We start from the raw sequence: 16,048 nt of genomic DNA, 5'->3' as shown, positions 1-16,048 counted from the left end.
AGAAGTGCGGGTTCACGTCACCTCAGGTGTTTGAGCAACCCATCAGGTCCCGAAGGATGGGGCAGTTCCTACTTTCCCAGATTCCAGAAGGCAAGAGATGTGACCTCAGCAAGGCTTGTGAGGGGAAGAGGGGCAGGGGGTCTCCTCTAATCCCGCACTGGGGGAACTGGAACAGGACAAGCGGCTGGCCCACGTGCTCTGCGGATCCTCTACCACATGGCCTCTTTGGTCTGCTGTTTCTTCTCGTCCTTCTTCAAAATACAACATACTTAAACACCTTACATTCATCTCAGAATGAAACTGAAGGTGAATCAAAACTATCCGTTTGACAGACAGACACTGTCTCTGAGATGTACTGTGAAGAATAAGACCGTCATTTTTTGAGATTGCCATGACAACAGAAAATCCAGGCAGAGAAGCATGTAATGGCTTAATATTTGTGTCCTGGGAATCTTCGTGCAGGATGTGTTTCCATACAAATTGTGAAATTTTTTGTTCTAGTTCTGTGAAAAATGCCAGTTTGATAGGGATTGCATTGAATCTGTAGATTGCTTTGGGTAGTAGAGTCATTTTCACAATGTTGATTCTTCCAGTCCAAGAACATGGTATATCTCTCCATCTATTTGTATCATCTTTAATTTCTTTCATCAGTGTCTTATAATTTTCTGCATACAGGTCTTTTGTCTCCTTAGGTAGGTTTATTCCTAGATATTTTATTCTTTTTGTTGCAGTGGTAAATGGGAGTGTTTTCTTAATTTCACTTTCAGATTTTTCATCACTAGTGGATAAGAATGCCAGAGATTTCTGTGCATTAATTTTGTATCCTGCTACTTTACCAAATTCATTGATTAGATGTAGTAGTTTTCTGGTAGCATCTTTAGGATTCTCTGTGTATAGTATCATATCATCTGCAAACAGTGACAGCTTTACTTCTTCTTTTCCGATTTGGATTCCTTTTATTTCTTTTTCTTCTCTGATTTCTGTGGCTAAAACTTCCAAAACTATGTTGAATAAGAGTGGTGAGAGTGGGCAACCTTTTCTTGTTCCTGATCTTAGTGGGAATGGTTTCAGTTTTTCACCATTGAGGACGATGTTGGCTGTGGGTTTGTCATATATGGCTTTTATTATCTTGAGGAAAGTTCCCTCTATGCCTACTTTCTGCAGGGTTTTTATCATAAATGGGTGTTGAATTTTGTTGAAAGCTTTCTCTGCATCTATTGAGTTGATCATATGGTTTTTCTCCTTCAATTTGTTAATATGGTGTATCTCTTTGATTGATTTGCGTATATTGAAGAATCCTTGCATTCCTGGAATAAACCCCACTTGATCATGGTGTATGATCCTTTTAATGTGCTGTTGGATTCTGTTTGCTAGTATTTTGTTGAGGATTTTTGCATCTATGTTCATCAGTGATATTGGCCTGTAGTTTTCTTTCTTCGTGACATCTTAATCTGGTTTTGATATCAGGGTGATGGTGGCCTCGTAGAATGAGTTTGGGAGTGTTCCTCCCTCTGCTATATTTTGGAAGAGTTTGAGAAGGATAGGTGTTAGCTCTTCTCTTAGTGTTTGATAGAATTTGCCTGTGAAGCCATCTGGTCGTGGGCTTTTGTTTTCTGGAAGATTTTAAATCACCGTTTCAATTTCAGTGCTTGTGACTGGTCTGTTCATATTTTCTATTTCTTCCTGATTCAATCTTGGCAGGTTGTGCATTTCTAAGAATTTGTCCATTTCTTCCAGGATGTCCATTTTATTGGCATATAGTTGCTTGTAGTAATCTCTCATGATCCTTTGTATTTCTACAATGTCAGTTGCAACTTCTCCTTTTTCATTTCTAGATGTATTGATTTGAGTCTTCTCCCTTTTTCTCTTGATGAGTCTGGCTAATGGTGTATCCATTTTGTTTATCTTCTCAAAGAACCAGCTTTTACTTTTATTGATCTTTGCTATCATTTCCTTCATTTCTTTTTCATTTATTTCTGATCTAATCTTTATTTCTTTCCTTCTGCTAACTTTGGAGTTTTTTTGTTCTTCTTTCTCTAATTGCTTTAGGTGCAAGGTTAAGTTGTTTATTTGAGATATTTCCTGTTTCTTAAGGTAGGTTTGTATTGCTATAGACTTCCCTCTTAGAACTGCTTTTGCTGCATCCCATAGGTTTTGGGTCGTCATGTCTCCATTGTCATTTGTTTCTAGGTATTTTTTGATTTCCTCAATGATCACTTCATTATTAAGTAGTGTATTGATTATCCTCCATGTGTTTGTATTTTTTACAGATCTCTTCCTGTAATTGATATCTAGCCTCATAGCGTTGTGTTCGGAAAAGATACTTGATACGATTTCAATTTTCTTAAATTTACTAAGGCTAGATTTGTGACCCAAGATATGATCTATCCTGGAGAATATTCCATGAGCACTTGAGAAAAATGTGTATTCTGTTGTTTTTGGATGGAATGACCTATAAATATCAATCAAGTCCATCTTGTTTAATGTATCATTTAAAGCTTGTGTTTCCTTAATTATTGTCATTTTGGATGATCTGTCTATTGGTGAAAGTGAGGTGTTAAAGTCCCCTACTATGATTGTGTTACTGTCGATTTCCCCTTTTATGGCTTTTAGTATTTGCCTTATGTATTGAGGTGCTCCTATGTTGGGTGCATAAATATTTACAATTGTTATATCTTCTTCCTGGATCGATCCCTTGATCATTATGTAGTGTCCTTGTCTCTTGTAACAGTCTTTATTTTAAAGTCTATTTTGTCTGATATGAGAATTGCTACTCCAGCTTGCTTCTGATTTCCATTTGCATGGAATATCTTTTTCCATCCCCTCACTTTCATTCTGTATGTGTCCCTAGGTCTGAAGTGAGTCTCTTGTAGACAGCATATATAAGGGTCTTGTTTTTGTATCCATTCAGCCAGTCTGTGTCCTTTGGTGGGAGCATTTAATCCATTTACATTTAAGGTAATTATCAATATGTATGTTCCTATTCGCATTTTCTTAATTGTTTTGGGTTTGTTATTGTAGGTGTTTTCCTTCTCTTGTCTTTTTTGCCTAGAGAAGTTCCTTTAGCATTTGTTGTAAAGCTGGTTTGGTGGTACTGAACTCTCAGCTTTTGCTTGTCTGTAAAAGTTTTAATTTCTCCATCAAATCTGAATGAGATCCTTGCTGGGTAGAGTAATCTTGGTTGTAGGTTTTTCTCCTTCATCACTTTAAATATGTCCTGCCACTCCCTACTGGTTTGCAGAGTTTCTGCTGAAAGATCAGCCGTTAACCTAATGGGATTCCCTTGTGTGTTATTTGTTGTTTTTCCCTTGCTGCTTTTAATATGTTTTCTTTGTATTTAATCTTTGACAGTTTGATTAATATGTGTCTTGGCGTATTTCTCCTTGGATTTATCCTGTACGGGACTCTCTGTGCTTCCTGGACTTGATTGACAATTTCCTTTCGCATATTAGGGAACTTTTCAACTATAGTCTCTTCAAATATTTTCTCAGTCCCTTTCTTTTTCTCTTCTTCTTCTGGGATCCCTATAATTCGAATGTTGGTGCATTTAATGTTGTCCCAGAGGTCTCTGAGACTGTCCTCAGTTCTTTTCATTCTTATATCTTTATTCTGCTCTGCAGTAGTTATTTCCACTATTTTATCTTCCAGGTAACTTATCCGTTTTTCTGCCCCAGTTATTGTGCTATTGATCCCTTCTAGAGTATTTTTAATTTCATTTATTGTGTTGTTCATCATTGCTTGTTTCCTCTTTAGTTCTTCTAGGTCCTTGTTAAATGTTTCTTGCATTTTGTCTATTCTATTTCCAAGATTTTGTATCATCTTTACTATCATTATTCTGAATTCTTTTTCAGGTAGATTGCCTATTTCCTCTTCATTTGTTAGGTCTGGTGGGTTTTTACATTGCTCCTTAATCTGCTGTGTGTTTTTCTGTCTTTTCATTTTGCTTATCTTACTGTGTTTGGGTTCTCCTGTTCGCAGGCTGCACGTTCGTAGTTCCCGTTGTTTTTGGTGTCTGTCCTCAGTGGCTAAGGTTGGTTCATTGGGGTGTGTAGGTTTCCTGGTGGAGGGGCCTAGTGCCTGTTTTCTGGTGTATGAGGCTGGATCTTGTCTTTCTGGTGGGCAGGTCCACGTCTGGTGCTGTGTTTTGGGGTGTCTGTGGCCTTATTATGATTTTAGGCAGCCTCTCTGCTAATGGATGGGGCTGTGTTCCTGTCTTGCTAGTTGTTTGGCATAGGGTGTCCAGCACTGTAGCTTTTGGTCGTTGAGTGAAGCTGGGTAGTGGTGTTGACATGGAGATCTCAGGGAGATTTTCACTGTTTGATATTACATGGAGCTGGGAGGTCTCTTGTGGACCAGTGTCCTGAAGTTGGCTCTCCTACCTCAGAGGCACAGCACTGACTCCTGGCTGGACCTGAGAGGCACAGCACTGACTCCTAGCTGGAGCACCAAGAGACTGTCCTCCACACGGCTCAGAATAAAAAGGAGAAAAAATAAGAAAGAAAGAAAGAAAATAAAGAAAGAAAGAAGGAAGGAAAGAAAGAAAGAAAGAAAAGAAAGAATAAAATAAAGTAAGATAAATTAAGTTATTAAAATATAAAATAATTATTAAGAAAAAAAATTTTAAGTGGAAAAAAAAAATGGACGGACAGAGCCCTAGGACAAATGGTGAAAGCAAAGCTATACAGACAAAATCTCACACAGAAGCATACATATACATACTCACAAAAAGAGGAAAAGGGGAAAAAATCATAAATCTTGCTCCCAAAGTCCACCTCAATTTGGGATGATTCGTTGTCTATTCATGTATTCCACAGATGCAGGGTACATCAAGTTGATTGTGGAGCTTTAATCCTCTGCTTCTGAGGCTGCTGGGAGAAATTTCCTTTTCCCTTCTTTGTTTGCACAGCTCCTGGGGTTCAGCTTTGGATTTGGCCCCGCCTCTGCATGTAGGTCGCCTGAGGGCATCTGTTCTTAGCTCAGACAGGACGGGGGTTAAAGGAGCCGCTAATTCAGGGGCTCTGGCTCACTCAGGCCGTGGGGAGGGAGGGGTACAGATGCCGGGCGAGCCTGCGGCGGCAGAGGCCAGCATGACATTGCACCAGCCTGAGGCGCGCTGTGTGTTCTCCTGGGGAAGTTGTCCCTGGATCACGGGACCCTGGCAGTGGTGGGCTGCACAGGCTCCCGGGAGGGGAGGTGTGGATAGTGACCTGTGCTTGCACACAGGCTTCTAGGTGGCGGCAACCGCAGCCTTAGCGTCTCATGCTGGGTCCATGCTGATAGCCGCGGCTCGTGCCCATCTCTGGAGCTCCTTTAAGCGGCGCTCTTAATCCCCTCTCCTCGCGCACCAGGAAACAAAGAGGGAAGAAAGAGTCTCTTGTCTCTTCGGCAGCTCCAGACTTTTCCCGGACTCCCTCCTGGCTAGCCGTGGCGCACTAGCCCCCTTCAGGCTGTGTTCACGCAGCCAACCCCAGTCCTCTCCCTAGGATCTGACCTCCGAAGGCAGAGCCTTAGTTCCCTGCCCCCACCCGCCCCGGTGGGTGAGCAGACAAGCCTCTCGGGCTGGTGAGTGCTGGTCGGCACCCATCCTCTGTGCGGGAATCTTTCCGCTTTGCGCTCCGCACCCCTGTTGCTGTGTTCTCCTCCATGACTCTGAAGCTTCGCCCCTCTGCCACCCGCAGTCTCCGCCCACGAAAGGGCTTCCTAGTGTGTGGCAACCTTTCCTCCTTCACAGCTCCCTCCCACTGGTGCAGGTCCTGTCCCTATTCTTTTGTCTCTGTTTTTTCTTTTTTCTTTTGCCCTACCCAGGTACGTGGGGACTTTCTTGCCTTTTGGGAGGTCTGAGGTCTTCTGCCAGCGTCCAGTGGGTGTTCTATAGGAGCAGTTCCACGTGTAGATGTATTTCTGATGTATTTGTGGGGAGGAAGGTGATCTCCGCGTCCTACTCCTCCGCCATCTTCTCCTGTCTCCCAGAGTAACTTTAATAAAGGTGACCTATCTTAAAATACAAGCCTCAGTGGAGGAAGCCGAGTGGATTGCTTCTCACTTTAAAAATATAAATGCGGGCTTCCCTGGTGGTGCAGTGGTTGAGAGTCCGCCTGCCGATGCAGGGGGCATGGGTTCATGCCCCGGTCCGGGAAGATCCCACATGCTGCAGAGCGGTTGGGCCCGTGAGCCATGGCCTCTGAGCCTGTGCATCCGGAGCCTGTGCTCCGCAACAGGAGAGGGCCACGACAGCGAGAGGCCCGCGTACCGCAAAAAAAAAAAGAAAAAAAAAATATATAAATGCATAAAAACAAAGGCAGTCCCCCGTGTAGCATTTCATTCCAGAAGAGGGCAGCTCTGTTGAGCTGAATTCCATGTAACTTAAGACCCAGGAAGCAAGTCTGGTGATCTTTAAGGATGCTGAGTATTTGTGTGGTGGACTTCCCCTTAGCCTCCTTCTAAGTGGTTTCATGACTAAGTGCCATGTGCCAGGTTGTGGTGATGTTAGCCCAGCATGAGGGAGGCCTGCAGAGAACACTGGGAGGGTGGCAGGGCTGTTGCGGCGGGTAATGGGTGTTTGGGTGTCCATGGGTGTGCCTCTGTGTGTGGTGTGTGTATGTGCATGTGTATGTGTGCCGCATGAGTGTGTCATGTGTGTTTACACGTGCATGTGTCATGTGTGCGTGCACGTGTATGTGTGCACACGGGTGGGGTGTGTCATGTGTATATGGTCACATGTGGGATGTGTGTCGTGTGTACATCCACGTGTGTGAGCATGTGTGTGCGTGTGTCGTGTGCACACGTGTAGGATGTGTCGAGTGCTCATGCAGAGGCCCGCATCTCTCAACCCCCCTCGTCTCCCTCCCCCCACCCCCACAGAGAAGCGGCTCTCGCGCGGGATCTCCCACGCCAGCTCAGCCATCGTGTCCCTGGCGCGGTCCCACGTGGCGAGCGAGTGCAGCAGCGAGCAGTTTCCACTGGAGATGCCCATCTACACGTTCCAGCTGCCGGACCTGAGCGTGTACAGCGAGGACTTCCGGAGCTTCGTGGAGCGAGACTTGATCGAGCAGGCGACAATGGTGGCTCTGGAGCAGGCGGGTAAGTACCCCTCAGGCAGGTCTGCCTGGTCGGGAGGAGGGGCGGGGGCGAGGGCGAGAGGGATGCGCGATCCAGCTCCACACGCTGTCGGGCTCAGGTGCCTGCGGGCCCTGCCTGGCCCTAGCCTGGAGCCGGTGGATGTGGAGCAAGGACCACGTGGTGCCCAGATCTCCTGAGTGTTCCCTTTGTCGCTAATACAGCCTGGCCAGGTCAGCCCCCCTACAAAGAGAACCCTAGGCTGCTTTGCCTTACTTCTCTCCTTTCCCATCCAATCCCTGGCCCCCAGTTGGGTGCGGAACAAAAGATAAGAAAGACCCTGTGCTTTCTTATAAGAGAGAAATAAGAGACCCTGTCAATTCCTGTGGACACAGGCAAGTTAGGTGACCTCTTTGAGCCTCAGTGCTCCAGTCTGCAAAGACTTGGAGAAGACGGATGCCGGCCTGGTGAGGCTGAGCTGTTAGATGGCACGTGCCCTACCGAGCTGCTTCTCTCCCACCCTCACCGGCACCCCAGCCTCCAGGTTAAGGAAACATAAAATTTGACTTTGGTTTCTTCCCTCTCCGTAATGTTTCTCTGACATCCTGATGAGGATGAGATTCAGGGAGCAAACCAAAACTTGTCTTCTTTGGAGTGCCTAAGGATAAAATAACTAGTTCCAAACAAATTCTGCAACAGATGTTGGTTCTTCCTGAGAAGCGCGGCCCCTTTCTCACTCATAATCATTTGCATTGTAAATCTTTGCACAGTCACACGTTCAGGGGGTTCTCAGACATGCATGTAGAGGATTCTATGCCCTTCCTCTCAGGCCCCTGTGCATCTCCCGTGGGGGCACAAAATCCACACAGGTAAAGAGGGGACGGTGGTTAGTGGGGCCTTACTTGTGCTAGGCAACCTGGCGGTCAGGTCTCAGCGCAGGGCTCGGGAGCTTCACCCGTGGCGTGTTTGCTTTGAGAACAGGACCTGCAATCCTGATACCTGTGTTGGATCTGATGTTGTGACCACGGAAAAATCATTTTCTCGGCTGCCGCACAGCTGCCAAAAGCAACCCAGAGACCGACACCCACACCTGGCTCTGTCTTACCTCCAGGTCTTTTACTGATCGACAAACATAAAACAGCCTCTCTAGATTACCTGCAATCTTAAAGCCCTCCTTCTGGAGGCTGGTTATTTTAAAGATGACTCTTTGAGAGTAATTCAGATGAGATATTTTAAACCAAAGTGTCACTATTCATAGAGAAGGGAAAATTTGTATAGGTTAAGAAAGAAAATATTTCATGAGCTAATTTCTCTTGAAGGGTACGGCAGCCGAGCCCTTGCCAAAAGTTCAGCCCCAAGCGTTGCCAGTAGCACCGGTAATTGCTGCCTCATTTAAGCTGAGTCCTGGGACTTCCCTGGTGGTCCAGTGGTTAAGACTACGCCTTCCAATGAACGGGGCACGGGTTCCATCCCTGGTGGGGGAACTAAGATCCCACATGCCACGGGGCAACTAAGCCCACGCACCACAACTACAGAGCCCATGAGCTCTGAAGCCCACGCACCACAGCTAGAGAGAAGCCCAGACGCCACAACAAAAGATCCTGCATGCCTCAACTAAGACCCGATGCAGCCAAATAAATAAGTAAATAAATATTAAAAAAATAAAAACTAAAGCTCGAGTCCTGGTAAAGGGCATGGAGTCCACCGTGCCAGCCTTTTCCTCCAGCTTTGTCATGCTCAGCAAGAGCCCATGCTCCTTTGGAAGGTCTCTTGTGGGGTTTTTTCCATAAATCACATATTAGTTTTTATCACTTACATTTTACCTTCCAGACCAGCATTTGCAAAGGGTGCTATTTTACCCTAACTGTCCAATTTTGGAAAACACCTTTTACAAACCCAAACTTAAGGAGTTAAGATGCTACATTCGCCCACAGTACCTTATTTCCGTCACGTGCCAAGAGGATGGAGAGAAGGGACAGCAGGGTGGCTTGCCCGGGGCTGCGGACAGCACCCCATCAGTGCCGCAGGAGGCCTTGGGGAGGCCAACTGGTGCCCCGGCCTTCAGGAATGTGATCCTGGGCAAGGAGGGTCTGACCGTCAGGGTTCAACGAAGACTGGAAGGTGAGGACTGGAAAATCACAGAGAGCAGAATACACGTTCATTCCTCTCCCCCTGCCACCACCACCGTCCATCAACTTCTCTGAACTTCTCTTTAAGCGGAAGACCCGATCATCCTTCAGGCTCTTTCCGTGCCGGATCCTGGTGGAGATACTGGCTGAGGCCGGCGAGTCCTGCTCAGCCCCCCAACCCAGCTGAGTGAGGAGGCCAGGCGCTGGGAGGTGGCCCAGGCTGCGCCCCTTGGGCCCTGCTGTCACTCTCCGTGGGGCAGACAGAGCTCCACCGAGGAACAGTAGGGAGAAAGCTGCTCACTGTGGCCAGGTGTAGCGTGTCCATTCCTCCGTCCAGTAATTAGTGCTCGGATCGCTGTGAATCAACCATTGATAATCAATATTATTTACTGTGTTCATGGGAGATGGAAATACAGATGTCAAAAAAAATTTAGAGAAAAATATCTACTTGTTCAAGACATAATTCAAGTTGTGTTTGGAAGGAAATGTAAACTCTGTCCTAGGGCCTCAGGGTGGGGGACGTCCCCCTCCCCGGGGGCTGGACGGGAACCCAGGGCTCATGTGGTCCAGAAAATGGGCCAAGGACTTCCCTGGTGGTGCAGTGGTTAAGAATCCGCCTGCCAGTGCAGGGGACACGGGTTTGAGCCCTGGTCCGGGAAGATCCCACATGTTGTGGAGCAACTAAGCCTGTGCACCACAACTACTGAGCCTGCACTCTAGAGCCCGCATGCCACAGCTACTGAGCCCACATGCTGCAACTACTGAAGCCCACGCGCCTAGAGCCTGTGCTCCTCAACAAGAGAAGCCACCACAATGAGAAGCCCGCGCACAGCAACGGAGAGTAGCCCCCGCTCACTGCAACTAGAGAAAGTACACATGCAGCAACAAAGACCCAACATAGCCAAAAACAAAATAAACAAATTTTTAAAAAAGAAAGAAAATGGGCCAAGAAGATGGCCTGTGTTGCCTATGGTCCAGCTGTCCCTCCCAGGGACCCAGCTCCACTCCCTCGGAGCCCAGCGTAGGGCGGGTATCCCGAATGGTCCTCCAGCTCCCCAAGGCACGTGGGCAGCCCCACCTGTTTGAGGAGTCTGTGTATCGAGTAGTGAAGCTTCACCTCCCACAGAACCCACAGGAGAGGGAGTGCCATTCTCCTCGGGCCTTAAAACCCTGGAGGGCATGACGTACTCCCACCCCATGACAGTTGGGGACAACAGGAGGGCCACATTTTCAGGACATAAAACCGCTGACCTCCTGAGAGAGGAAGGAAGATGAGAATGCAAGAAAGCATTTGTTTCTCAACCGGGTTATCCTGCTGCATTCACACGTAAGAAGACGCAGAGATCATGGGTCTCTCAGTTTGGAACGTAACATCTGGCACCCCTTTGGGACACCCCCACAGTGTGGATGAGATGGTGTGATGCTCCAGCGAGTTCGTGGATCCAAAGGCAGAGGCATGTCTGCATACAGCAGTTACTGCACACACGGGACACTGAGGTCTAGACTTCAGAAAGTGTGGGGACACCTCTGAGTTGTGGTGTTGAGTCTGTCTACACGGGAGGAGAGTTGGATTGGAGCAAATCTGGCAGAGAAGCCCTAAGATGTGCAGGTTTTCATGTGAGTCAGCGCAGCCCCGCCTTATCCCAAACCAACTGAGAGGCCCCCTGGAGCCTCACTTCCTTCCATCTTAAAGTTGTAGGCAGGACAGCTGCCAAGACAGATTCAGCCAAGGCAAGCTTGACCTGCGCTCCCACAGACACCCCACCCAGGTGCTGAGTGTCCCATCGCTGAGAACAACGCAGGTGAAATTGCTGCGCTCATGGAGATGAAGTTCTAGTGGGGAAGAAAGGTGACAAGGTGGGCCATCAATATGGCGTGAGGCCACGAGGTAGGGGCTCTGAAGTGGAGGGAGGGAACACGAGGCAGGGCTCTTGAGGGCAGGGAGGAATGAGCCATGGACACCATCAAAGCCTTGGCACATTTAAGTAAGGCGGGACACAGGAGTGGATGGAGTGAGGGCTGGAGGGGTTGGAAAGGAAGGTGAGAGAATGGTAGCAGGGGCCAGGGAACACTCCTGAGCCTTGGGGTTCACAGTAGGGAGGCTGTGCAGCCCCGGAAGGACTTTGAGAAGGGGTGGTGACATGTTTGGATTCACACTGACACGTCCTGGCTGCCGTGTTGAGAGTGGACTCTGCAGAGGAAAAAGGAGCAGGAACAGCGTGGCGGGAAGCTGCTGCGTTAGCCCAGCGCCATGGGGGCAGCAGTGGAGGTGATAAGAAGCAGCTAGATGTGAAGGCAGGATCTGTTTTGAGGAAAGACCTGCAGGTCTCGCTGATGGATTGGATGGGGCAATGGCAGAAAGAGAGGAGTCGAGCGTGACCCTGAAAATGTTGCCTTTAGCACATGGGTAGATGGTGGTGCTGTGAAGAGATGCAGACCCTTGGAGGAGGGGTTGGGGGGGATGGAGAAGCAAAGTCTGAGATCTTGGTGAGACTTGGAAAATTGCTGTCCAGTTGAAAATGTGGGTGTGGAGCTCAGGAACAGTCTGGGCTAAGGATGCAAATATGGGAGTTAGTGTGGGATGAAATCTGTAGGAGGGATATGCCCATCGTAGGGGCCTCCCACAGCACCCCTGACACAGCCCTGTGCACTGTTGGGTACCAGGTGGATGAGGGAGTCTGGAGCATGGGCAGAAACATAAGGGAGACAGACCAGGAGCAAATCATCACAGTCCCATTGGAGGAAATCTCAGGAGCACGTGCACAGCACAGTGATGCCCAGAGAAGGGAGGTCAGTAGCGCTGGGTGTGTGGGTGGCTGCAGAAGGGCAGGGATATTAAAGGGAATCACAGGGTCATATTTAGGGCAAAAATGTGCTCGTCTTTCTGCTAGAGAATTGTCCCATTGTTTTCTTTCATCTAAGTGTCTTCATGGGTGACAAGCAAAATGACATCTTTTCTTTTTTAGCATCTTCATTAGAGTATAATTGCTTTACAATGGTGCGTTAGTTTCTGCTGTACAATAAAATGAATCAGCTATACGTATACATATATCCCCATATCCCCTCCCTCTTGTGTCTCCCTCCCACCCTCCTTATGCCACCCCTCTAGGTGGTCACAAAGCACCGAGCTGATTTCCCTGTGCTATGTGGCTGCTTCCCACTAGCTATCTATTTTACATTTGGGAGTGTATGTAAGTCAATGCCACTCTCCTACTTTGTCCCAGCTTACCCTTCCCCCTCCCCGTGTCCTCAAGTCCATTCTCTATGTCTGTGTCTTTATTCCTGTCCTGCCCCTAGGTTCTTCAGAACTTTTTCTTTCTCTTTTTAGATTCCATATATATGTGTTAGCATATGGTATTTGTTTTTCTCTTTCTGACTTCCTTCACTCTGTATGACAGATTCTAGGTCCATCCACCTTACTACAAATAACTCAGTTTCGTTTCTTTTTATGGGTGAGTAATATTCCATTGTATATATGTGCCACATCTTCTTTATCCATTCGTCTGTCGATGGACACTTAGGTTGCTTCCATGTCCTGGCTATTCTAAATAGAGCTGCAGTGAACATTGTGATACATATGACATCTTATTTTAAACTATGCAGTAACCACCCAAATTAAGTGGTCCTATTATCATGTTACTTGGAAAAGGCAGAATAAGTAATTAATGGCCCCTCACCACTATGTAATACTACAGCCTTCCCTTAGTGATGTTCATCTGATTTTCATCTCTGCAAGAGCTCAAGATTTCTTTTTTGTTTTTTAACATTCACAGTATTCATTCCCATGTTTTTTTTTTTTCTGTTCTTAAATGAAGTCATTGTGTGGGGAGATGTGAACTACCACCCTGTCCAAGCTTGGAATAAGAACTTTGAACCATATTCTCAATCCCACTTCTCCTGCAAAAAATCCTTTATCTTGGGCATCCCATTCTGGATCCAGCTGGAGATGTTAGAATAGCACTGGGCCATTTGTGTTCTCCAGAGGCTGGAAGGTGCTGGCATTTACCAGAGCTGGGTGATCTTCCATAGTAGCCACAGCTGACTAACAGCCCCAGGAATGCTCTCAACTGGGTAAGAGTCTTAACTTCCAGGACCAAACTTAAATCAAACCACTAAAATCTTGCCTTCCATCCCCTAGCCATATAACTAAGTCTTGTTGTGATTCGATTATGTGAAAAGTGTGACTGGATATGTGGGCTGAATTGATATTTAGAAAATGATAAATTTCCCATAAGAAATGTGAATGAAAGGTAGCATGTCTAGGGAAGATGGCTTGTTGAAGATGGCATTAATTCTCAGATCACAAAAGGTTAATTCTAGGTGTAGGAGATTCCTTCTAGATGAAGGATGACTTCTAGTGTGCAAGATTACTTCGAGATGAAACATGCGGTGCTGGTGAATTCACACCACCGTGCTTCCCCTCCTGTGTCCAGAGTCCTGGGCAAGGTGGGGAAACAGCCCCCCTGGAGGAGGGGGCTTAAGGTCTGATGGGAGCAGATTCTGTCTGGTTAAGCCTGGCTTCATGGGGTGCCCTATTTGACATATATGAGCAGTTAATTAGTGCTTAAGTTTTTGAAGATAATGAAGTGTCATCTGACACACATGCTGATTTCCAAGGCATCCTCTCCCTGGCCTGGGAGCACATTGGTGACCAACCCTGGGACATATTTTCTAGAAGGTGAGCGTGGTGGTGAAGAGGAGGGGGCTTAGAAGGAGAATTTGGGCAAGAACACTGTCTGAATTGTATCAAAGGGGCACCTTTTCAGGTGGCATTCCCACCCCAAAATGTACGTACTTCCCCTGATTTCTCAGAAGCCCCAGGGAGAGCCTTGAATCATTGCGGGGAGACAGTGCTAGTTACATTAGGATCTCAGATCGTGAGGTGAACGGGAAGGAAAAGAAGAAATCTGCGTTCTAGAGGATGAGAGTGGGGTCAGATAAAGTGGCTTCTGTAAGTTACGGGAGTGCATTCCCTTCCCTCTGGGCAGGACAGCCCCACGCCTGACCTCGTGTAATGACGCTGTCTCCCTCAAGCTCAGGTCACACTTTCTCTCCGCCCTCCCATCAGCACACAGGAGTCCTGGGGGGCCCAGACCCCATCTCCCAGTGTGTATCAGCCACCCTGAGCCCAAGCCCGGCACAGAGATGCAGTTCTGCCAGAGGTAGACACACCTGCAGAGGGCCTGTGGAGTACATGATGCAGTACAGACATACAGCAACCTGGGGGCAAGGATTAAGCGTGCTTGGGGACACCACTGAAAAGAAGTACTCTTTCAAATCCCTGGAAGTGACTGGGGATGAGGTGGCTGGCAGTCCCTGCACCAAGGTCCCACATCTCCAGGACTGAGGGGCAGTGACAGAAAGTTGATGCTGCTAAGTATGCCCGGCATGTCGCTGGTGTGGGTCCCTAGAGGGAGGGTGCAAGTCTGGAGGGAGGAGAGATGGCTCAGAAGTGACAGGGGGAGCAGGGGCGCTCCTGGTCCCTGAGGGGTATGAGAGGTGCATCCATGTTGTTAAGTGTAATTATAGTTTATTTTTTCTCATAATTAGTATTGCAATGTACAGGCAGACCTCTGATTTTTTGGGTCTGGTTCCAGACCACCACAGTAAAGCAAATAATGCAACAAAGAAAGTCTCACGAATTTTTTGGTTTTCCAGTGCATATAACAGTTATGTTTATACTATATCGTGCAACAGCACATTTAATAACCAATGTACATACCTTAATAAAAATACTTTATTGCTAAAGAAATGCTAACCATCATCTGAGTCTTCGTGAGTCATAGTAGTAACATCAAAGATCACTGATCACTGTAATAATATAATAATAATGAAAAAGTTTGATATATTGTGAGAATTACCAAAATGTGACCCAGAGACACAGTTAGAGAAAATGCTGCTGGAAAATGATGCTGACAGACTTGCTTGATGCAGTGTTGCCACAAACCTTCAGTTTGTAAAAAGCTCACTAAAGCCAAGTGCAATAGAACAAGATGTGCCTATGTGCACATACTACAAATTATTTATCCATCGTATTATGATGGACATTTGGTGTCATGGTCAATCTGGGCTGCCATAATAAAACACCACAGACTGGGTGGCTTAAACAACAGAAATATATTTTTTATCAGTCCTGGAGGCTGGAAGTCCCAGATCAAGGTGCCAACTGATCCCGTTTCTGGTGAGGGCTTTCCTCCCGGCTTGTATACAAGCACCTTCTTGTCTTCATGTGGTCTTTCCTGTGAAAGACCCTCAGGGGAGAAAGGGAGGCAGAATGAGCTCTCTGGTGTCTCTTACAAGGACATTGATCCTGTTCAGATCAGGGCCCCACCTTTCTGACCTCATTTAACATTAATTACTCCCTTAGAGGCCCCATCTCCAAATACAGCCACACCAGGGTTAGGGCTTCAACATACGAATATGGGGGGACACATTCAGTCCGTAACAGTTGGGTTGTTTCCAATTTTTGATTATTGTAAAGAGTGTCATTATGGAATTCTTGTACATGTTTTCAATGAACACATGAATATGTTTCTGAAGATACATACCTAGGAGTGGTATTGTTACGGAGTCCAAGCTCATACTGCTCTCAGCACAATAGGCCAATAAATCGAAAGATGAATTGTTGGGGCAAGAGATAACAACTTTAATTGGAAAGCCAGCTAACCAAGAAGATAGTGGACTTGCGTCCCAAAAATCATCTTGCCTGAGTTAGAATTCAGGCTTCTTTTATACTAAAAGGGAAGGGAGTAAAGTCAAACACTTCCTGGTTCCCATCAGCCTCCAGAGGGGAGGTGTTAATTTCTTCCTCCAGCAGTCATTCACAGGTGGGCCTGGTCAGGATGTTTCCTGTGAGCTAAACA

The 16,048-nt window shown here is 46.8% G+C and overlaps 1 protein-coding gene across 2 annotated transcripts in view; it reads left to right on the top strand.

Annotated features, from left to right (window-relative positions):
- Nucleotides 1–16,048, top strand: part of LOC136117958 (OTU domain-containing protein 7A) — a 174,639-nt gene that overhangs the window by 82,149 nt on the left and 76,442 nt on the right. For both annotated transcript variants that reach the window (XM_065870993.1, XM_065870992.1), the window contains exon 3: nt 6,862–7,080. In XM_065870993.1, coding sequence (XP_065727065.1) covers nt 6,862–7,080 — 219 coding nt within the window. The remainder of the gene's footprint in view (nt 1–6,861; nt 7,081–16,048) is intronic.

Source organism: Phocoena phocoena, chromosome 2 (genome assembly GCF_963924675.1).
Source record: "Phocoena phocoena chromosome 2, mPhoPho1.1, whole genome shotgun sequence".
Classification (NCBI taxonomy): Eukaryota; Metazoa; Chordata; class Mammalia; order Artiodactyla; family Phocoenidae; genus Phocoena; species Phocoena phocoena.
Note: the sequence above shows the minus strand (reverse complement) of the source record. Positions and strands in the feature narration are given on the sequence as shown.